This window comes from Corapipo altera, unplaced genomic scaffold (assembly GCF_003945725.1).
Source record: "Corapipo altera isolate COAL_440 unplaced genomic scaffold, ASM394572v1 48b, whole genome shotgun sequence".
Classification (NCBI taxonomy): domain Eukaryota; kingdom Metazoa; phylum Chordata; class Aves; order Passeriformes; family Pipridae; genus Corapipo; species Corapipo altera.
The window spans coordinates 6,222,144-6,247,290 of record NW_020884884.1 but is presented as its reverse complement, the minus strand read 5'-3'; the positions used below and the strand labels follow the sequence as shown (position 1 = coordinate 6,247,290).

General features: G+C 37.3%; 1 protein-coding gene across 4 annotated transcripts in view; it reads right to left on the bottom strand.

Annotated features, from left to right (window-relative positions):
• Positions 1-1,491: 1,491 nt before the first annotated feature.
• The window catches only part of BICRAL (BRD4 interacting chromatin remodeling complex associated protein like), a 45,579-nt gene continuing 21,923 nt past the window's right edge, over positions 1,492-25,147 (bottom strand). For 2 of the 4 annotated variants that reach the window (XM_027641467.1, XM_027641465.1), the window contains exons 2-12: positions 21,783-21,831; positions 18,973-19,021; positions 18,824-18,892; positions 12,236-13,936; positions 10,364-10,463; positions 9,032-9,129; positions 8,037-8,098; positions 7,776-7,921; positions 7,531-7,625; positions 6,115-6,217; positions 1,492-5,307 (exon numbers count right to left, since the gene is read on the bottom strand). In XM_027641467.1, the coding sequence (XP_027497268.1) occupies positions 4,505-5,307; positions 6,115-6,217; positions 7,531-7,625; positions 7,776-7,921; positions 8,037-8,098; positions 9,032-9,129; positions 10,364-10,463; positions 12,236-13,936; positions 18,824-18,892; positions 18,973-19,021; positions 21,783-21,826 (3,270 nt within the window). In that variant the 5' untranslated portion in view covers positions 21,827-21,831 and the 3' untranslated portion in view covers positions 1,492-4,504. Of the gene's footprint in view, positions 5,308-6,114; positions 6,218-7,530; positions 7,626-7,775; positions 7,922-8,036; positions 8,099-9,031; positions 9,130-10,363; positions 10,464-12,235; positions 13,937-18,823; positions 18,893-18,972; positions 19,022-21,782; positions 21,832-22,422; positions 23,004-23,073; positions 24,062-25,147 lie in introns of those variants that run through there. The other 2 variants (XM_027641464.1, XM_027641468.1) reach the window with 2 other exon arrangements.

Genomic DNA, 25,147 nt, shown 5'->3' with positions numbered 1-25,147 from the left:
GTATCACACACAGACAAAATACACAGAGTGCATTGCATCTGTGCAGCAGCTCCCCTGCTGATCAGGTCTTCACTGGAACTTATTTTTGGCAATGACTTTCTTTAACCAAAGTCACAGCTGACTCCCCTCAGGTTGTCATGAAGACTTCTTGCATTTCTTGAAGCTGTCTAACAAATGCATTGTTGTGAAAATGCCAAGAAAAGGAGTGTATAATTTTAAAGGAAAAATTCAAATGGTTCAACACTTCCTGAAGACGAAAGGGATTTCTCTAAGGTTTAAAATTACTTATTTGTCAAGCTTATTCTGGAAATTTTTTTTCTTTGTTCAGATCCTCAAAATGAAAGGTGTTCTGACTTTCTGAAATAAGCTGCACATTAACACACGTACCCAAATCTTCAGAAATTCTGCCATGAAAGCTGGAATAAACATAACAAATCCTACCATAAAAATGCTACTGAAAGGCAATTAAAAAAATACACCATGTTCCTGTAACAAAAAAAAAATGTTCCAAAGTGAAGACAGCTGCACAGTAAACTGTACATAAAATGTTCACCAACACAAAAAATTTGCCTAGTAATTCTACAGGGATATGACAAAAAGAAAAAAAAAAGATGCTTAGCCATCCTAACCCAAATAGAGATTAAAATAATATATAAGTGATTTTATTAATTTTGTAACCGTCCGAATCAACGTGGAAAGTATTCAAAAGGCACGTTTATTTTGTCTCATTGGCAAAACAACAAATACTAACCATGAAGACTTCTACCTTTCAGCACTGCAGGCCCTACTCCAAGTTGAGAGGCAGTGCACTTCACCAATGTTCTGTTTCCATAGCATCCAAAAATAAAGTGCTGAAGTTCCAGGCATAAGAGCTTTCCTACATCAGAATCTCAGCACGCTTTCTGAAAACTTCAATCACAGTATGAAAAGGTTTGTCACCCCTCTAAAAAAATAGTAGGAAGATTCATTGTATCACCTGCAATTGCAGTATCTTCTCACGGCCAAAAGGAAGGAACTGGAAATATTGCAACACAAGTACCTGTAACAAAATACAAGGTACTCAACTCTAAATCCTGTAGCACGGATGCAGTGGCTGACTAACAAAAGCCCACTCTTTTCTTCTGTCTCCCCGAGGTATCAGGAATATGATGTGTCTGCCTTGTGAAAAAACAGTGGAGAAGGAGAGGATGTCTCAACAACCTCACCAGGGCAAGAGTTCTAACAAGGCAGGACCACTGGTTCTCTTGTAATTTGAAGATTAACATTACTCTATGTAGTGATAATGCTACAAGAAACAAATCCTAATAGTGTATGTTCAGAAAGAAGCATAAGGAGTATGGAAAGTTGGCCTATTGAGTATTTTATAATTTGCATTATAAAAAGCAGAGGAATAAGAATATTTTGCAATCATGTTACTTAAAACTGAGAACAATTCTCTTTTGCAAATGTAAATACTCAACTTGTTTAAATCAAGACAATCACAGATAGACATTTTTTCCCAAATCTTTGGCTGTATTGCAATGGTTGTTTCAATTTGTAATCTCCAACTAAACATTTCCTATCCATGGATTAACAATATATTTACTGACTTGTGTCTTTTAACAGTATTTATCCAACATAACAAAATAAACTGCAATTTGTTATACTTTTTTTTTTTACAAAACATTTTATAAATATTTTTACAAAATGTATACAAAGCAATTTCAAGTGAGACATACTTTACAAATGAAGGTATTTAAGCAAATAAAGTCCATACCACACTGACAATAAGTGACACATCCTCTTTAAGTGAAGTCAGTCTGTAAGGCCTCCCTACTCTAACAGATAAATTATACTAAAATCTTCAAAATGAACATAGTTTTCTTAATTGCCAGTTTAAAATTTGTTTTACTATTAGGCAGTATTAAATAACATTGAAATCACAATGCTGATCCAGCAAAATAATGAAAACATGTTTAAAGTCATGCACATTCACAATACTTTGCTGGACTTGAGCCCATATGATTAATAAACTTTTTTTTAAGCACCACAAAAATACAATTCTTTCATTTACTGCTTCATCACGTACCAGAATTCCTTTAGAATTGAATTCAAAGGAGTGAACAACAGGACATTAACAAACTAAGATCAATCTTGCTAGGATTGTTCAATGGGTTCCTCTCACAAGCAGTTCAGAGAAATGTGTCTGACCAAATCAATCACGATTACTTTTTGTAATTTGCCATTTTTTATATACCATTTCCCCCCCTCCCCAAATGAGATCCAATAGAAGACACATAGCCTGACACATCAATTTGCTGTAGAGAGGCTGGAAACCCCCCATCCATTTTGAGGTGGTACAAAAAGCAAGGGGATTAATGAATGTGCAACTTCACTTTTTTTTCTTCTCTATAAAAGAAAAATTTAACTGGTTAACATACAGCTGTGAAACTTACTGCTCTCCTTCCAAGATAGTTTAGAATGGTTAAATTTCCAAAATGATAAAATAAAATATGCATCAGGATATACAGCCATGAGCATATTATTAAATCTAAAAAGGCAATAGGTGAAGACTATATTGTCAGTTTTGCCAATAAGAAAACAACTAACTGCTTGAGAGTCTATTCTATGGACACCCAACTAAAAATTTAAAACTGGCAATACTTCTTATTATATTGAATATGTTATACAACACTTGGGAATGTTGGGTTTTTACAAACAAGTACTTTATAATTGGCACAATTTTTTTAAATGGCAATTAGTAACATACAAAAAACAGTATTTCCATTCACGTTGAAGGGGAAATGAATTTTAAGGAAGTTCATCTTTCTCACATTGCTTTCTAGATTTGGTTTCCTTTAGTGGTCAGACAGTGGACTGTAGTTCAATACTGAGTTGCACTGTAATCTCCTACTATCACAAGGATCTAATTCTGCTTTCTTCTGTGCTATTCCGATGGACTGAACTACACGATAGCAAAACCTTCTGTTTTCTCTCCTGGCAATCTGACTGACAACCACAGCTTGTCACAACGAGCCTCTATCTCATGAAAATCATAATCAGCAAGTCTGAAAAATGGTTGGTTAATTTTTCTAAGAAACTGTGGAGAAGTTCTGGGGAAGAACATGAGCACACCTTAAAAACCACAAAAGCTATACCCTCCTGAGCAGACATATGTACTGCACGCACGTGACGAATGTCAGCGCGCTTCTGTGCATAAAAGCACTCATGACCAAAGTAAACTAGGACAAAGCAGCATGGGCAGCAAAAAGAAAAAAAAACCAAAAAAAGAAAGTCATAGATTAAAATAAATAAATAAAATAATAAGATTCTATCTTAATAACATGACAGCAAGCCAGATACAAACCATGCAATGGTTTCACTTGGCTCTACAATATGAATTAATAATTACACATTTTTTGATATGTTTAAACAATGGGATTGCTGATCAACTTTGGTCTGTACATATCTTGATAATTATGACTGCTACGGTGGATGATTTAACATTCTCTGACAGCAAAACAGCAAAAAAATCAAAAATAAACACTGGCCTTTAAATTTAATCAGAGTAAGGCTAACGTCCTCTTAAAATATAAGCTACAAATACAGTTTTCAAATAAAAGTGCTTTTGACACTTGGTCTAAAAAAAACAAACAACAAATAAAAAAAAAAACCCAAAAACATTTATACCACTTCAGAAAGACTCAAGGCTGACTACATCCAATTATAAAATGCAAAATCTTTTCCTCAAGAGTTAACATATATATGTATTATATATATAAATTCATGGCTCTCTCATGGCCTCATCCTGTACACTTTGCCATTTACTGGCTTCCATTCTACCTTCCTTAGTCAAGCATTTATTACTTCATATCATGCCACTGTGACTAAGATCATATAATATCATCCCACAGACTAAAGTTACCCACTACAAATATATCATCAAGTACTAGTTTCTGCTCAGAAAGCAATAGAAAAGCACTTAAAAGTTTAAATAATGAAGCCTTGTAAACACACTGATGATTTCCTTCCAACTCAAGAATCCTAGAACACAGATTCATCAACAAAGCAAATAATCACTTCTGAATAGAGGTACAGTGGGTTTTCCAGGAAAACTAAAAATTTGATGATTTGTGGAAGAGAGGGTAGGGGAGAATTGTTGCTTCCATCACTCTTTAAAAACATTTTCTTAATAAATATATCTTTTCAAATGACTGTGATTGTCAGTATATTACCGTATTATATAGGGCCTAACAACCTGCAACCTTGTTATGTTGCAGCACTGCTCAATTAAAAGCGCTATCATAATAATACTCGAAACAGTAAGGCCCTAACAGACTGCATTCTAACAAGGATTAACTTTACTTGGATATCTCACTGTAACCACAATGAGTATTGCTCTCAAACACAGAACAGAATCTAGTTTAGAAAGGTTAACCTTAAATGCATGTCAGGCTGTACTTGTGGTGTCATTCACATTTGCTTCTGCTAAGAGAAACATAACTTGTCCATGGTACTGTAACTATTAACACTCTAAGATACTATTTACAGCTGCTTCTAAAATAGAGTCAGTTTCTACAACACTTTCACTGTGGTCTGGAATAAATTTTTCCAGGCAGTTCTCTTGTGAAGCAATAGGTGAAAAATTGGGAAATTCTAATTCAACGGAGCCGCTACTTGCCGCCTCGTTTTGTGGCTGTCTCCCAGCTTTTTTAAGTTCCAAGATGTTTTTAAATGTAGTTTCTAAACTCTTACTGAGCAGTAAGTCTTGCTGGGTTTCACCAGAGCCTTTCCTGTTATCAGGATGCAAAACCTCATTCTTTGGAGAGCTCCTCAGAGTTTTGTCTTGAAGAGAATTATTACACGTTACCTTTGAGAAAGATTGAATTGTGTTCCTTGATATCTTATTCTGTGTCCCATGACTGCCTCTTGACACAGCTTTTGACAAATCTTCAGAACTCGAAGAATTCTCAGTGGACTTGGCAAGATCTTTCCCAGTCATCCTTTCTTCAGAAAGGGCCACGTATTGGCTCTCAGAAGAACAATTAGCTTTTTCAAACTTTAAAGCTTTAGTGAGGCTCTCCGATTTTTTAGTAGAAGCTTTTCCTTCTTGTGGGGTCAGAATGTTGTTAGGCACTAGAGGAAGTTTACTGTGATTTGTGGACTCTGCTGAGCTGGATTTTGGTCGGTCTCTCGCTTGCGTTTTGGTACTCTGACTTCGAGAAGGTAATGTTTTGCTAGACTGATGGTCACTTTTGCTGGTCTGTGCTTCTTCAGCTGTTTTCTCAAGTTGTTTGGCAGAACAACAAAAATCGGCCTGATAACCATCTGAAAATTAAGTAGCAACATTTTACTAAAATTACCTACACATAAAAATAACTGACATTCCAATATAGCTTCTGAGTATTAAAATTCAAGTAACATCCACAGCCTACAGATTTGGGTCTTCAGATGATGTTCATACACTTACGTGTTCTGCTGCATACAGTGCAAGAGATTATCACTAAATTAATCACTAAATTAATCAGCATACCAGACACGTATGTGCACTTTAAAACCAGATTAAGGGCTCTTCCCAGCATTCTCAATATGCAAATATGGTCTCTGGAAGACTAATACTTTCTACAATACATCCTGTGAATACCTTTTAAAATATGCAGAACGTTTAAACAAATAGTAGCTCTTATCTTACACAAATAATGTGTTTCTAGGTGCTACGTTCGACAACATTCTGGTTAAAAATTGCTGCCATTTAAGTGGCCATGATACCCCAAAAACAACACTTCATTAAGATGAACAAGAGCATCCATGCTTCATAGAGTGGTGTTCTTTCTGGCAGCAAGAAACTCACAGATTCTTCCCTGCTAAAACTGACATCATGCAGAAGTCATGACTATTTTCAAAAGAAACTCACAAATATTTCTGCCAAACAGGTCAAATATATTTTTTTTCCAAAAATAACTGCTTCAACCTTACACTGTCTCTAAATTGTTGGATTTTGGAGTCATGAAAAGTTATCTTGCAACTGCTTATTCAGTATTTTGATTACTGCAATCCACAGCAATCAGTGCCCCACTGTGGCCACAACTATTTTTAAACACACCACACTTAATTTAGAAGTTAAGCATTACTTACCAGGATCCACAAGTGCAAGACGCTTATCCCGGGTCAGAGATGCCCTTTCCTCCTGGTTAAACATCCTATCGATCATAACCATTTCCGCAGAGGGATTTATCCGCTGCAGGAAAAGGAAAAAAAAAAATACATCTCTGTAGTGACTCATATGTTGGTACCAAATCAAAACATCTTAGTTACTCTTCAGAGAAAAAGAAATTTCTTTCATTAGATATTTATTCAACAATTCAACAATCTTGACTCTGACTCAACCGCTACTGAAACTTAATCATGAAGTATTACTCACATTTTATGGCAAATTTTATTTGGTAAAGATTTTAAACCAGGGAATTACTATTTCAATCATAAAAACTGTACTTTTTCAGGACTGAGTACATTTACTACTGTATACCACAATTTTTTTGACATCATACAGTATCTTTCTCTTTTAGAGAGACAACCAGCAAAAATCTTGCAATGGGACCACCCTATCATCTTCCCTACACTTCTCTTCCATCCTTCTAACTAGTTGGTGTTGGGTTTCATTTTGCTGACAGTGCCTTCAAGCCAGCTGGATCCACGTCATGGAAGAAAGCTCACTGCACTAAGTCACAACACAGGCAACTAGTATCAAACCTGAATGATATGTGAAACAACCCCTTCAAAATTACTGAACAGTATTTGCCATACAACATACCAGATGCTAAAAGAACAAATTTCAAACTCCTTCCCCTCTTTGCACCTGCAAATACTTGATGGTTAGGATCTTTTTTAAGGAACTGATAGATTCCAAAACCGTACTTATTCTAACACTTATAGTCTGTATTCCTGACTCTAAAGTAGAGTGATATGTCTATTATACTCCAACTCAAAACTTTTCCAGGCTCGAAAACTAGCATATCTGAGGCCACAATGACATTTCCTGGTCCTTGCAAAATACATTCTTAAAGTAACTTTGTGCATTTTATTTTACCTCATATCTGGGATTGTAAAAGCACTTGAATCAGAAGCATTTCTGATGAAAATATGAGATTCCATCTAGCTTCTAAGGACAAATAATGATTTCCTAAATTGGGATATGATTTGGCTCCAAATATAACATGCCTGGAGGCCTCTAAATAGACATTTTCAACATTATTTCACACTCCGACAGCGACAAAAATGCACAGAAATCACCTTCCTGACTATCACTGTCTGTTCAGTGGAAGAGCAAAGCAGAAGCAGAGAGCAGAAGCTCATGTGCCTTCAATGCCTATGGAACTTATTTAACAGCACCTCCAAAACCTTTACAACATATTTATCATCTTCATAAGGTGATAAACAGTATCAACAGAACAAACTGTAATATCAGTTCTCACCTTCCTGCAGGTGTATATTTTTTTAACAAACTGAATTACATCCAATAAACATGAAGTGTACCTGGGTTATACACCTTACCATTGCATCTTCTATCAGCAAACACCTGTATTTGTTCAGCATAGCCTGTGTCCTCTTCAGAAGCTGTGTGGCTACGGATTCAAATTCACTGTCCACTAGAAAGACAAAGTATACTTTCAAACACTGTTCTTCAGTAACCTGCACAAATTTTAAAATATTCCTTTTCTTATTGGTCTGACTTACATTAAGAATCCTCTCAATACACTGATTACAAACTTACTGCCAATTTTTAAAAAGAAAATTACCTTTTCTTAAGTCCTCCTCTGTTGGCAGTGATCCCTGGCACACATGGTATGAAAGGAGTCTTTGAACTGCATCATTTAATGATCTGAACCGACTTTTATCTGGTGTCACAGCATGTACCTGATCCTTCTGTAATTGTTGTAGAATACTACAACAAAAATTAATGATATATAATTAACAAGTACTGTACAGAAGTTTTTACATTGACAAAAACTAAAAAATTTAGGTTTCTGCAATAAAATTACAAAGGAAGAATGACTTACAAAGCTCCTTTAGTTAACTGTTTAGCAGCAGGCCTTTTCTGTCCAACTAAATGACCATCCACCTAAGTTCAAAATAAAAGACAAATTACAACATATCCCCTCCTTTGCAAAGCCTATCAGTATTTGTTTCTGTCATTTATCACTAACACTATCTGTTAACCAGCACATAAGTATAAACACTTTCAACTATCTCCTCTCCTAATAGGATACTGTATCAACAAAATAGGGAAGTCACATAAATCAAAGGTCTGAAATGCTGTTTGTAGGCAAATACCACTGTAGTGCATATATATGCTTCACTAGGAAAGAGATTACCAAATTTAGCAGATGAAAAGGAGGAAAGGTACAACTAAAAACTTTTCCAAACAAATTTGCTCTCACAAACTGTCTCTGCATTTCTTAGAAGATGATATTCATATACTCCAAAAAAACCCTTGCAAGGATTCCCAGCTTGTTTGCTTGCTCCCTCCCCTTACCCCAGTGGGGAGAAGAGTTAGAAAAAAGTAAACCTTGTGGGTTGAGAAGAACAGTTTAATAATGGAAACAAAATAATAATTGCTATAAAATTGTAATGAAAAAGAGAAAGAGAGGGGAATTAAACCCAGGAGAAACAAGTGATGCACAATACAATTGCTCAGCACTCTCTCACTGACGTCCATCCTGCCCCCAAGCAGTGATTGGTGGCTCAATTCTCCCATTTTTATATTGAACATGATGTTCTACAGCATGGAATATCCCTTTGGCCAGTTTGGGTCAGTTGTCCTGCCTCTGCACCCTCCCAGCTTCTTGTGCACCTCCTCACTGGCACCACACGGGACACTGAAAATTCCCTGACTTACTGAGTAAGCACTGCTCAACACCTAAAACATCGGTGTGTTATCAACGTTATTCTCATCCAAAACACAGCACTATACCCACTACTAAGAAGAAAATTAACTCTATCCCAACTGACATCAGGACAAACAGGGAAACACATAAATAAAAGCATTCTCTACCTGTATACTCTGTTGAACTGATGTTGATCCTATCACTTTTTCTTGTGGCTGTGCTGTTCCTAGAGATTGCGGCGCGATTTTTCCTCCAGAGTCCTGTCCTATAATAAAATGTTAAAAAGACTCTGTCACCCTAAGCAAGAAGAGAATAATTTCATGTACCTATCCTGATAATTTTATTTGAGTTTTTAGGAAGGATATGTCTTACATGCCTAAAAGCATTAGTGCAACTAACCTGTGGAGAAACTGGCTCACACAAATGAAACAGGACTGATATTTTGTGCTGCAAACTACAAAAATCCTCAGACATAAATCACCCCCTACCATAGTACTGCAAAGTAAGAAGAAATTCAAGTATCCTAAGTTTAGTGTCCCAACAATTTACTGAAAATTATACAGTAAATTTTATTATTATTTTCAATACTAACCCACCCTCAAGCATATAAACAAAATTTTTCTAGAGCTCATGAAAGTATTTAAACAGCAAGCATATCTTTCCCCCCCTATATTTTTTAGGTAGGTAGACTTCCTCCAACTGCCTTTCTCCGTAACTCAAACAGTATCTTATCAGTCATGCTACGTTACACCCCAAACAAATAAGAATTTATTGGGTTTTTTCCCCAAAAGAACACCCAACATACCATGGTAATTGTAAAGAACTGCTGGGCAGGTTACACATTACAGTACACAAGCAAAAGAAAAAAAGCAAGGTAGAGTATAGGACCTTATTCAAAAGAGTTATATATGTACAAAGAGAACAGGAAGGTTACTGAATTTTTCTATTTGACTTGAATATACTGGTATTGTTCTTTTAGTAGCACGGTGCTGCTTGAAAAGCTCAGTATTTTGCCATGGACAATGCACTAACTATTCTAACTGGAAGTGGCACATTTAAAACCAAAGTGAGTGATGACAGACCACACAAAACGTTGTAATCACTGTTTTTCTTCCCTCCATATCTGAAGCAGCCATCACAAGAGAATCTAGAAGTTTCAGAGAATTTTAGCAGATGTCTGTATTTTGAAAATTACTTATTTATACTTTCCTAAGCTGAAAAAAAAAATATGAAAGAAGGTACAATTTTGGATTTTATAGACGGGAGAAATAATTGCTAATTGCGGAGATTCAACTTTTCACTCTAGGAAATGAAGTACCATGGCTGGGAAAAAAAATCAAAGGACACATTCAATACTGAAAAAAATAGCTTGCAATGCTTTTAAAAATTAAATTCCAACAACCTTTAGGACCCTATCAGCATGATCCATCAGTGTAAGTCTGACACACTCTCTTGCTGGAGAAAATTAAGAAAATTATGTTAAAAAGACCTTAGTTGACCTGATAGTGTGTTGCTCAGAAGACTTGTTAGCTGAGGTTGTCTCAAATTATCCTGTGTCTTCGATGCAGAAACTGGTGATGTCTGGTTCACAGCCTTTTTCTGTGCCACATACATAAAATAAATTAAAAAATATTTTAAAAATCACAGCAAAATATTTACTGGAAGCTTTAAGAAACAGAAGGAAAAGGTATTTAAAATTCATCTCTGTGTATACTTTTTTAACCTCAAACTCATCAGTGGTGAAATTTCAGACATCTCAATTTCTCCAAGATCAAGAATTTTATAAAGTAAATCAAAGAGGAATAGAAATTACACTAACAGTACAAATATATACCAGTTACATTCTACAAGACCTCTGAATTTGCCACTACAAGAGTCCCAAAACTGCAAGATGACAAAGTTGCTTTCACAACAAAAAAAACACACAGTGGAACAAACCATCCACTGTTCAGCAACTAAAATGATAAATGGTTTATCATACAGCAGAATGTTTAAAACGGAAGTACAAACAAACTAAAAAGATTCTGGCAAACACTGGCATTTGTTCTCTGTAGTTCCCATTTTCAGCTCTGAAATTTCAGCACGGTGAACTTTTTAGCAATAAGAAATATTATGCTTTTATAACTGCTGAAACTCACTGACCCAGCACATAACCTACAAACAGGAAGATGTAGACACATGAAGAGAAAGTCAGAGAGGCCTCAAATTACTCAAAATACAAAATGTAACCACCTGCACTAGCAGTTTTGGCAAAGACTACAAATGTGGTTCTACAACATGTTTGTCCTTATTTCTTAAATTCACATTATTTTCTAAGACATTATTTCATTGCAAATTTTGAGTTTGTTTAAAAAAAGGACTATTAGACCTTTGGAAAAAGAAAAAGAAGTAAAATAATTAGTGCAAATGAATTCTCAGACAGTTATCAGTATTTTAAAATGACCAAGAACAAACAAACAAAATCGAAAAATAAGAACAGAGGTGGAATAACTCATTGCTAATCGTGTGAGAAGTCCCTGAGTTAAATACTGGCAGTTGACTTCAGAATCTTTTTCTTTTTTTGTTTTTAAACTTTTGACAGTTTGAAAGCTCTCTTATGAAGACACACAAATTTGAGTTGAATATATATCACAGCTGTGTCTACTGGGAAAAAACAGACCACTTCTCACCCTAAAAGTAAATTCAGATTTTTTTTTTTAATTATTACTAAGTAGACTTCTTAAAGCAAATTTTTTTTAATGTTATGCTTTTACAAACTGCTTTAAAAGATTTTTTTTTCCAGGATTCTCAGAAACACTTCTTGTCTTTGCTTCAAATTTAAAAGCTTCTACCTGCTCCAGATACACGACAAAGTGGGCAAAATGCCAATACAGCAAATAACAACAAAAAAAAAAAAAAACAAGACACCTTTTCATCTCTAACTTGAAGAGGTCAAACCTTGAAAAACACATAGGTTTTAGTGAGGTCAAATGACTTTTAAGTGCTAAGAATATACCAGAGCCTTTACATGTAGCCTATGGTAATGTTTTCAGGAGAGCTCACAGTTGTATAAACTTACAGTGCCCATTCTTTTAAAAAGGAGCAGAAATAGATTAATGCTAAGCACTTCTGAAAATATTACTACAAATCACCAAGTCTTCTGAATTAATCAAACTGACAGAGTCATTCACTCAGTGACAGATTTAGAAAATACCAAGTGAAAGGATGTCTCTGGGTTACAGTAGTTTCCAGCAGTTCCACAATATCTGGAACAATACAAACCAGTAAAATTAATGTTCTCTGTATTAGCAGCAACATTAAAACTTTGCTAACCAGCTTTTAGCACAGCTTAGAAGCATTTCTTTGGCTACACTCTCAAGCAGCTTTCATACCTGACCAAATGCAAACTGCTGTTGTGTTACTCCACCAGATGTGTGACTGAAGGTGCTGATGGATTTGGAAGAGGACGCTGGAAGACGATGTGATGCACTGACAGAAGCTTGAGTTCTGTTCTGTATGAGCTGATCTCCTGCAAAGTTTCCTCCTGACGCGACAGACTGAACTGATGGTCCCAAGCTGGGATGTACTGAACCAGAAGAACTTGCAACAGCAAATCTGTTAGAAGCTGACATATTTGAGACTGTGGACTGCCCCGGTGACATCGCAGTGAAACTCGATCTACCTTGAGAAACATTAGCTTGACTGGGTGACAAATGCAACACCGTTGGTGACGCCTGCTGCATTGGCACCTGCCCACCAACAATTTGTGAAGTTCCATGGTTTACTATAACTTGGTTTCCAGGAGCTGTGAATGTCTGGCCAGAAACAAGCTGAACAGCTGTGTTCTGATTATTCAGCATCTGTCCTGAATACGACTGGTTGGCTCTTAGCATGTTTGTAGAGTTCCTGTTGAGCATTACATGCTCAGCAGACACTTGGCCAGGGACCAGCTGGGAAGGCTGAGTCTGAAGAAGCTGTCCATTTATGGCCTGGACATGATGAACTGAATTAGAATTAACAGACAAACTTGTAGGTATGAGAAACTGGTTTTGAGATGCGTGAGGCTGTCCCATAGGAGAATGGATAACAATACTACCTCCAGCATTGCTAACTGTCTGAGGTGTAACTGATTTTCTTGTATTTTGTTGATTAACAATATTAACAGACATATGAGGACCAACTACTGAACTTTGAGGTGAGTTTGCAGAAGCAAAGGGAATCCCTTGCTGTACATGATGTTGCTGTATTCCCAAGTTATTCACATTGTAAGCAGTCTGCTGACCCATCTGAATCGGCTTTGGTTGGATATTAATAGGAACTTTGTTAGAGTTTGGTGCCAAACCCCTTTGAATGATGATATTATGGACAGGCAACGAAGTCTGAAAATTTGTGCTGTTAAATGGAACAGTTACGGGTTGTGCTACTGGACTTGAATTTGAGTTACTGAACAGCGAGTTCCCATTTGGAGTTTGTCTGTGAACCAAGAGCCCACTACTCATGTTTGCAGGTGTTTGCTGACCATTGCCTTTCAATATTATCTGAGATCCATCGAGGTTATTAATGGTCATCATGGAAGGTTGATTACTAAATGAACCGATTAGTTGTATCTGCCCAGAACCACTGATCTGGCTGCTATTAGACAAATGCTGGCTGGGAACACTAATTCCGACATGTTGCATAAAGCCATGTTGCACACCGACTGTATTGCTTGCAAAAGATGCTCCAACAGGTTGCTGTACCACTTGAGTAACTCCTATAGGTTGCAACGTCTGACCTGAGTAATTAGAAACATTAGAAGCCTGAGTAAAGGATGCTGATGAAGAAGGATGAAGCTGAGCTTGTGCAAACTGTTGGCTAGAACCTACGCTGGCATCCAAATATGCCTCTTCTGCCAAAGTCTGTTCAGTAATATTGGCCTCCTGCAAGGACTTCTGAAGAATATCAAAAGGCTGATCCTCAGTAAGATCAGGCAAAGGAGACGATACAAGTTCATCTTCAAGAAACTGAAGGCTACTGGACAGCTGCAGTCCATCACTAGGCCCCTCTCCAAGCTGACCGCTTACACCTTTTACAGACGACTTAGGATCAGTGCTCTGAAACGCAAAACAAGAAATAATTTTCATAAACTTCAACATCTACCTTGTTTTCTCAGTTTTTCTTCATGCAAGCAAATTTTCTACACAAAATTCCACTCTTCACATTGCACATGTAAGGTGACATTCACCCCATACAGTGGGCCAGCACAAACACATATATCACCGACATCTCACTCGTGCCCTCAAACAGACTGCTGGAGCACTACTTTCATTTCCCATCTCAAATTTCCCAATTCCACACCAGCTAGCTCTGTAGCTGCACTGTTTCAAGAGGACTTGAAATGCTCTTTAAGTACCATTTTCCCTTCCTCAATCTGAGCACTGGACAGACAAAAGCATAAAAGAAAGGAGGAGTGAAAACAGCTCTGCTGTAATTCAATTTCGGGCAAGGCTTCAGTAGCAGCAGTAGTAGCAGGGAAAAGGAAGGAGAAAGCTTCTCTTTCACTGACTTCTAGAAAATTACATCCCTCTCTAAAATCCTATCAGCATTTCTATAATCACTTAGTGTAAACTTGTGACCAGTTCATAAAATTAATTATTCTAATTCTTTAAGAAAAATTGTAGAAACAAAGCAGTAAGAAAAGTAATGCTACAGACTTTGTGGTTTACGCTACCAAAAAGATTACTGAGAACTATAAACACTGAAACTACCACAAATTTTAAGTGGCTTTAATGAAAAAAAAAATCCTTCAAATCTACATCCATAAACACTGTGCTAAAGAAAATGAGAACCTATTTACTCTTGCCAAATGCTGTCCTAGTTAGAGCAGTCGGAACCAGTTCGTCACTGTGTGGGTGTGACCCAAACTCTGTATTCTACACCCTCCATGACATTTCCCAGGAACTGTTAACAACAGACCATTTGCAGCAGCTGCCCAGAGCACACCCGACCCCTCAGGGTATAAGCCAGGTGTTAAAAAGCCTGTGAGATAGGAAGATATTCCTATCCTCACATCAATGATTCAGGTGTGATATCTCCTCTCCGGGGAGTCATTAGCACCTCCACATCCAGCCTGAGGGGTCATGTCTGCTAATAGGCGACCAAGGATTCCAAAAATATCTCACAACTCACAATCATTCCCCGCCCTAGGGAAGGTACTGGGCATTCCCACTTGAACCTGAGTGTATATAATTTTGAGGTCTTAGGACTTCTGGTACCACTCGTCAGATCCAGAGGAGGATCAGAACTTCAACCAGACTGCAGCCACCACTCTTGACCAGACTGCGACCAGCACTCTCACCAACAGGTTTTCCTCCCCTTTTACTTTGGACTCAGGGGGACCACGTGGGGCTCAGTGCAGGAGCCAGCAAACACCATTCTGTTCATGTCCCAGAGTGCTGGGTTATACATCTGGGTTTTGTGGGTTAAAACCAATTGTCTGTCCATATAATTTTATTATTGTATTATTTTTTATTAAATTGTAACTCTGACTTACAATCTCTTTTGAGTTGGGTTCATTTCTCCTGCCGGTTTACCTTTAAACCAGCACAACTGTGCCTAAGATTTTCCTAAAACAAAATTCTGTCCAGAAACTCTAGACAACACGAGTACCAGGTTTCTGCAGATGGAATGACAATTTAAACGCATAATAATACTTGCAGTAGTTTCAAGTTAGGCAGAGTACATCTTTCTACATTGCATAATTATATCTCAGCTGTTCAAAAACAACATCCAGTGGCTTTTTAGGTCAGGATAAATGTAAACCGTGGGTGTGCAATTATCAGTCACGTTCATACTCTGAGCCTTCACTCCTTGAAGGTCATAGACGCTTGTTCTCACCTCATGTAAACAGCATGAAGATGCTACAAGCCATAATTATCCCATGCAACAACGTCCCCACCCTAACTTCAGTTCCCCAAGCAGATTTATTCAGAATTTTACCCCAATCTGCTTCTAAAACAGCCTGTGTGTTTTTTGACACTTAAGTCATGTTTTGAAATATTAAAAGATTGTTACTAAGATTAAATAAAATATTTTCAGATTACAACTATAAAACTACCAGAGGAATTAAACTAGTGCTTAAATGTCTTGATGCCTGCATCTCATGAACACCTAAAGCTCAGATCCTCAACTGTACCCAGCTACCACTGGGTAAAGTAAAAAAAGAATCACTAGGGAATTACTAAGACTCTTAACTGTCACGTTCTTCAGGAGAATTCCCTATTGTATCTGTAATTTGTCTGCAGGTACAATGACCGATCTGAAATCTTTAATGACCGTGTAACTTAAAAAGTTCCAGTTAGTTGTATTAACAATACAATTATTACTACTACCAATAATAACAATAATAAATAATATTACATGCAATCGAGATTAGTAGCTTGAAACTCTCCCATTGGAATAGAGACTTCCAAGTTTCAATTCCTGCACCCACAACTATTTAACGTCCAAAAACAATTTTATGTGCATAAACTGGAACAAGAGCCCTTCAAAGTTAGTATCTGAATCACCTGCTGTCCAGATTCAGAAAAGCCATGCAGAACACCAGGCTAATTGCAGCAAGAAATCAAGCTTACCCACAAGAGTCTTATTCTCACTGTCTCCATGAATATTCTGCTCTCTTACACTGTCCTACTATACTGTAATAGGATAATGGAAGCAGTCACCCAGTATAACCCAGGTAATAGGGCAATGGCTAAGGAACCCTCTCAGGAGGGTTGTAACAGACACTGCCAACCACCACAGGAAACCAACCAGGAAGCAGTAGAGCTGGTATGGAATCATTCAACTTGGGGAAGGAGAGGATGGGGGTGGGGGTAGTGTAAGGGTGTGGGAAGAGTGGACAGTGCTTTCTTGTCCTTCAGGCAGGAGGAACTGAACCTTGCTTGTGTTAGGTGTTGGCTGAGCATGCTTACCCGCTGAGGCACTGAACCCTTGACACTGAATTTGTAAACTCTGCCACTGAAAGGCATGAGACGGGCATCAAGACAGTCAATCCTACTTCATGGTAGCAATTCTGAATATATACAAAGACAGAACTTTCAGTATCTGCAAAAACTTTAATGACAAAAAAATTCAGAAGCCTTTAACTTTTTGGGTATACCACATGATAAGCAAGGACTGTGAAGTCTGTTTATATTTATATTTTAGATAACACTTGTTCCTTCACAAGGCACTCTCTATTTGGAATTTGTAAGAATCTCTACTTGTAATCAAGTTGTTCATCACTTAGGTCAGCACAGGGCTCTCACAGGAAGGAGGGAAGAGAAGATGGCATTGGTATTCACTACGAAGACATAAAAGGATGAAGACAGAGCAGGAGAAGAACAAGTGCCGAGAATGAAAATGCAGTGTGTCATCCTAGGAACATACATTAGGAATCCCTGCTCCTCTGACTACCTGCTTTCTAGATTACCTACTCCCCTAATTTCATATACCAGAAAGCTCTTGGCTTTCACCAAATATTTTTGTCTCCTCCAATTGCTACTCCCTATGCAACAAATCCACCTTATGTGGAATCTCCCACTTCCTCTCACTTTCTGAAAATACACCAGAAACACCTGACTTCTGCACACCCACACATGCTTATCAGATGAATGTCTACAAAGAAATAGGAAGTCTAGGCTATGACAAATGCACGTCATATGTCACCCTCTTCTCCCCAAACCTTGTTTTTCTTAGGATGAGTCCTCAAAACCCACTCTGACAACGATGCCTACAGGGAGCTTCTGTCTGCTAATGGCAAGCCTGGTACCAAGCTGAAACCACAGCTCCTGGTGAACTGAAAATTGAGCACACCCTATTACAATCGGTATTCTACTCCATGACCATTATCTCAACCAGCTCGTCTGGAGAAAGAACTGTCACTCAACGTATACTTCTTTTACAATATTTAATAATGATGTCGAAAGGAGAAGAACAGAGCAAACACTTCACATTCCAATACTGTACCTACAAGAAAGTCACTAGTTCTCCAAATACAGATACACAGTTTTTAGAATTTACTTATGCCAATAATTTAAGGTCCCTACACACCTACAAGTATATCCATGTATCTGTTATGAACATGGGACAAACACACAAGAGTCAAGATAACAGTACAACAGAAAGAGGAATTACCAAGAAAATCCTACTCTATGTATTCAAATAACTTAATTGTGGGATTAAGAACTCAGGTTTATTTTTTAAAGCCACAGGAATGAAATCAAAGAAATGTGGGTCAGAAGGAATCTCCCTAACTCATCCAGTCCAAACATCTACTCAAAGCAGGACTCCGCCAACACTAGAGCAGATCAGCCTTGGCTTTATCACCAAGGATTGGGATTCCACAACCTCACTGTGTGACACTTGGTCCAGGGCTGCAATACATTCCTGGCAAGAAAGAACACTGAAGACTCCTTGCAACACCTAATGAATTTAAAGTGACTTCCCTAACACAGAAGTTACAGGAAGGAAACAACCCAAGCTAGCTATTCAGTCCAAAATAAAAAAAAAGGAAAAAAATAATCATTAATTTCAACAAATTGCCAGCTCAGATTCTACTTAAAATAAGAAAAAAACCCCATCCTAATATACACAGGAAATGTATGCATAACTAACTCTTAAGGTCTATATTTGAGCACTACTAGATCTACAATCACTAAAGTTGCAAGGTCAGTTTACTGGAGGGAGCTACACCAGAGAGTATTTTCACCGCTCAGCAAGCTGATTTACATATTTACAAAACAAGTCCCAACGGTGCAGTATTTTTAATTAATTCCCCACCAAAATACTTAAAATACTAACAGCATGGGGGGAGGGAGGTAGTTCTATGTTAGCATTCAGAATTTTCATAGGAAAAGGGTCAAAACCCACATCTACTTCATTCAGTTTTATGAAGGCCAAGTAAAGCCACACAGAAGCATGCAATCTCAATAAAGAGAATTTCTCTTCTGACCACTTACATTGGAGTTGGCGAAAATTGAATTTGAGTTGGCTACAGAATATTCTGCATTAGTCAAGTCTTCATTGCTCTGGTAAAAGACAGAAACAACTTTAGAAATAATACACTCAATGAAGCTTTCTATATCTAATACACAGGAATGCTACTTACAGATTTACTACTAGGTCCATGTAGAAAATAATTCAGCGCCTGTGGGTCCCTTAAGGGGGAAAAACAATAAAGAAGTTAGCACTTTTTGGAAGTTCTACTAATGACACTAATTTAACAAAGGCACATGCTGTATTCATATAAATCAGGTTTATAGTAAAAACACACTTCTTTCACTGAATCCAATGCAAAGTTGAAACTTTATATCATCTGAGGATTTCTGTTTCTGTATCAGCACAATTTTCAGATGTTAATTGTATTTGCTGCCACTGTAACAAGGCATTTCAAGCAATAAACTATGCTGATCACAAAATCTTAGCTGCACTCTACTTCCCTTTATGAGGATTATTCATACACTCTTAAAACACATGGTATTTTATGACAAGACACAGTACAAAACCTAAGGAACATACTACCACCAAATAACATGAGAACTAAAACAGGTACCACCTTTTCTACAGCTAAACTATAATGCCTTGTTTAGCTCGTATCTAATAATGGGGTATTTACAAACCTGAATCTTTGACATGTTTTCTGCTGCCCTTAACATATATTAATAAAAACTTATGATTGCCAGAGTAACAGTCCCCTCATGGAGAAAATGCGGCACCTTTTCCAAGCGAAATCAACTACAGAAATAACTGGCTAAATATTATGACTTTCAGCGTATTTCATTAACTTAGCACTACTGCTGATTAAAACTCTGATGAAAATTCTGGTCTGACAGAATGAGTACTGGGAATTCAAACAAATAAAAAATACATTAATAGACATATACAGACCAAGTAAAAACAGTAAAAGGCTGTGTTACATGGGATTATTCTAACGCAACAATTATATGGCATTTCCTAACATGTCCATTAGCATAAAGACTAAATTGACAGGTTTTTTATTTTAAAACATGTTTATTGTTTAACACATAACAATACAACATTTTTTAGAAGCACTGAAAGCATCTCCTTCTTGCTTGATCATCCTAGAAAATAAAGAGGGAACAAGTTAAAGACCTTTCAGGTTTACAACTACTCTTCTAAAAGCAAAACATACGTTTACTCCTCTTTTTTTCACAAAAGTTGTTTACAAAAGACGTATTAGATAGTACTTGGCAGGGACCTTATGGTATATTATGCTTACAACATTGAAGTGGTTACACATATTGTAAAATGAAAATGTCATTTTCACAGCAGATTACACCGAATTTCAAGAATTAAGCAGCACAGAACTCATGGTCTCATAGGGGGCTCTATCATGATTACATGTTTTATCAGTAAAACAACCAGGTCATTTAGTACTAATTACCCTCACTGTCTTTCGATCATGAAAAATGCAATTAAAAATTAAGAACACTTCATCACCTTAAATATTGTCTTTAGTAAGGAAGGAATTTTAAAAGGCACTTACCAAATCATAGATCAGACGGAAAAAAGAAAATGTGTTTTCCATTCTTCTAGGTGCTTAAGACAATTATTTCTGCCAGCAGCAGGAAGAACTCTGTAATTTTTCACACAAACACTCATCTGTATAGAGAGCACTTCATTCTCTGGACCACCTGTGATCTTGTACCAGAATCCTCACGATTCACCCTCACGCCAGAGCACTTAATTATCCCAGGATCATCTTTATGTTTCAAGCAGGAAGTGTTTTCATGTTGCCACAATCAGTAACCTTGTGCAACAGTACACTGCACAGCGGTGCTTTTGCAACAGCATCCACAGAGCAACCCTCAACAGAGCAACCCCCAAATTACAGCAGCCACTGCGGTGGCATTTTGTTTTTTCTGAAGTTAAAGCTCTCGCTGGTTTCACTGGAAGTTTCCCATGTGTAAGAAAGGTAAAAAGCCTATAAAGTTACTACACTTAAAACAGTAAAAAACTTCTTGTATGAGCTGGAAATGATCATTTAGCAACTGCTACGAGACTGATGTCAGAGTAACTTCTGGTAGAGTTTGAACAAAATATCAAGTATGAAAAGCTCAATTACCTTCTGCTATGCATTACAGCATATTATCTGTTCCTGAGTCCTGAGTGCATGGTAGCTAAAGGAAGGTAACTTGTAACATATAAAACCCACAAAAAACTTGCTCAAGACTCAGCTATCTTAATTATTTTTTTAGATTCCCATACAGAATTATAAAACTCCAAATAAATCTGTTAGGGATATAATGGGGGGGCAGGGAGAGACCACACACAGGGGAAAAAAAACCACCAACCCACAGGACCATTTAAAATCCTCAATTTTACTAAAATCAAGTATCTTTGAGCAAAATGTTGATAAATTCTTGTTCGTTGTGAATACTTTAAAGTACAGGGAGTAATTCTTTTTTTTCTAACATTTACATACAAATGTGTATTTATAAATACAAAAAAAATCATTTCACCTTTCCCTTTAGAACACAAGCATAGTATTAATAAAATACCTAGTTCCACTACTCAAAAAAACCTGAGATCTTTAGATTTTCATTTAAAAAAAAATAGTTATTTGCAATGAAGTTTGTAACAACATCCCTAGTAATGTACTTCAACACTGATCTGACATTACCAGTAGCTGAGAAGAGAATCCAACTCCATGAGGACACATTCCCTAGCCCCTCCTGAGGAGAATGTCAGCAGGTGAAGTGTTAGCTAGTATGCACTGGGATTGAAGGCTTTGTGATACACAGATCTCCACATGGAAGAAGTGAATCATATCTGCCCATTTTATTTGCCAGTCACCTCATCCTTAGACAATACTGAGATATAATCACCTTCTAGAAGATGATTTTGCAAAATTATTATTTCCAACTTTTCTGCAATCATTGCTTATGGAAAACTTACCCAATAAGATCAAGGAGACAGGATTCATCATCGTCATCATCCATGACAACTAGAACGAAGAAGGAGAGGATGGATATTTGATATGTATCACATAACAGTTTGCTTTCAACAACAAAACCAATTTAGAATATCTCACTATTTTTTATAAAACAATTTATGAAGTTGACAGTTGTTTACTACTGGCAAAGTTCTTAAATAAATTTGCACTTTCTACAGACATCTGCTGATTTATCTCAAAATCAAATTCAGTCACATGCAAAGATTTACAAAATCCTGAGCAATGTTTTACCCTCCAGGGGATTTTTATAATTTAAAACCAGTGAAAGACAAATGATTCACCAAATTGATTAAACAGAACTTCTATGACTTAAGGTAGTAAAAACACTGACACTGAATGCAATCTAAGACTTCAGTTAAAATGCTTCTATAGAAGGACTTTATTCCCAGCTAATACCAGTGAGGAAATAACCAAACACTACAGAACCTACAAAGGCTGTTACAAATTAGTGGCTATAATACTGAGCAGACAAAAAGGTAAACAAATTAAGGGCAGTATCATGAGGGGGCTGCTACAGTCTAGAACCAAAACTACAGCCGAGACACGACAAAACATTAAAAAGAACACTATTTTCTAACAGACCTTTCTTAGCAATAGCTAAGTGACACTGTGGCCACTTCCAGTTTCTCCGCAGCAATATTCCGAAGTGCACTTCAATGAACTCGTGATTAACAATACAGTGTTCTGACAGTCCTTTTAACAACGGGTGGGGAGGGAATTCATTGGCACAAGCCAATCTGAGGGCAACTATCCCCTTACTGTGTGCAGAGCATTTTTAGCTTCACTGTATCATGACCACCAACCCTCTTATGCACTGCAGACTCCATCAGGTGCTGCCTGTACCAAACATATTCCAGAACTCTCTCCTCCGATCGCTGTTCCTTCAAGCTTCTGTTTGATTATCCTGGGCTCTCCTGTTCACCGTAACTCTCAGAATATCATCTGAGACTGTACCTTCTCCTTTGTTCTTGTCAGTAACTCTCAAGACCATCCCATCTAACCCACCAGTTCAATTATCAATCGATGCTAGCGTTTCCAAAACCTCTTGGTACCCTGGCTTCCACCTAAGCTCTCCTATCTCATCTTTACAGTATGTTTAAATCACCTCAAGTTGATCAGTGCATTCCATGCTTGTTTTTTTTTTCTAAACTTCCCTTAAAAAGTCTGCTATCATACTGATCACTCAAATGCATTAACACAGTTTTGGCTTTAATTCATTTTGCTCTCTCTTACTTCTTGCCAAACAGAAGCTTACTGTCCCTGACCAGAGATTCATGCGAATCGTTCTTCAGGTCGTCTCTCATGCAGATCTCCATAGGGATTCACACAGTGAAGAGACTGGAGAACCCGCTCTGCAAGAGGCTGAGAGCACCAGGACCATTCTGCCTGAGAAACAGAAGGCTATGGGAAGATCTTAACCAGGTGTATAAATACCTGGTGGAAAGATGTTAGGAGTATTGAGCCAAACTCTTCTTACTGGCATCCAGTGAACAAACAAGAGGCAAGGGGCACAAATTGAAAAAATATAAACCAAAAAAAGTCTACTTAAACATAATAAAAACCTTCTATTTCTTTTAAAAACTCTGAGGGTAGTCAAATACTAGGCTCATGTTTTCCAGCAAGGTTATGGAGACTCTATCCTTGGAGATATACAGAACCCAGCTGGACCACAGCCTTGACCTGTCTGCTCTGGCTCAGCCTGCTGTGAGCAGGACAGGGGATGAGGTTATCTGCAGACATCCTTTCCCACCTCAGCTGTCCTGTGATTCTGTAACCTCCTTCCTGAAATTTTTCTCAACTCCACTGATTCTGAAAATAGTTTATGTTGTAGACTAGCAGAGGGTACTGTGTCCTCTATACTCTATAGCCTTATTCGGGTTTTTTCTTTAGCTGTGTTTTACACTTACGGTGAGGGTGAAGCAGAAACAGAGCACATGTCACCATAAGGATCATTCAGTATCACCTCTCTGGGAGAACAGGAAAACAAAGCATGGCTACAGAAAACTACCTCAAATGCTGACAAAAATCAGCATTCATGAGGTGATTATGCATCTTAAGAAAAGTAATTTCTCCCATGATTCAGTATTACATCTGCTTACTATTGCATACAGCCACCAGCTTGAGCACTGATCTTGCAATTTAATTCTCAGCAAACTGCATGACATTGTACGACGTCACAAAATTTAATGTAAATGTGCATTACTAAGAACAAACTAATAAGCAAATAGCATTAAGTGATTAGCATTCTGCTTTAACTGTACTGCTAGTACTGCTTACAGAAAGCTGTTATTTCCTCTAACAGCTGAAAGCATACCCATCTCTCAAGAGCAAGGTTCCAAACATTCCTAGCTAACCAAAGTTCAAAAGTCAAAATTATCTTTGTTTTCACACTGCTTTTGAATATCCCATCCCATGTGTCTATGGCAATACTGACAGCATTATTTAAATACAATAAAATGTCTTTGCTTTACCTAACTAAATATTCTCTGTGATTATATTATAATAAGGGTTCACCATTAGCAAAAGTGACAACATAGAACTTTGTTCAATTGATACTCCTGTGGGTATTAAAACAACTAACACAAATTCAGAGAAATTTGGTAATTTCACTGAATTCCTCAAAACTCACATATAATAATCAGAAGGAAAATAAAATGCACGAAAGCACTGATTAGAGGAGATCTTAATGGTAATACATATTCTTCACTATTACGCCCTTTAGCTGAACATACAGTTGGCTTTATTAGATAAACATGATACAAAAAAGATTTACCCAAGATACTTTAAAAGCCTACCAGTTTATGATGGACAAAAAGCCTCAAAGAAAACAGCTGCATTTTTTATAAACACCAAGAATCAAAACCAGTTCCCTCCTGAAGTGCAACTTCCTAACAAGCTTTAACAACATTCTTGTCATCACTAGCAGAATTCTGTCACACATGAAAAAGAAATATGTCACCTTTTCATTTTTAAGGCTAGTTTACCAATGAGCTAACCTGTATAAAACCATCTCCAAGTTTCCATACAGCTGATCACTGTACATCACAGAGCCACTTATCATACACAGCTCTTGCTACATTCAGAAGTCATTCCAATCAGCATTCACTGCACAAGGGGCTACATGCTCCCACATCTCAAAAACTGCAAATAAAGCACAGATAGATCACTACCATCTTGCTATCCCCATAAATCATGGCACTAACAAGGTGCTGCATGGCAGTGCTTTTGTGAAGTACCACAGGACCAACATGCAATTTGAACAGCACTCACAGAGGTATGTCGTCTGTGAAAGAACAATCAAGATCAC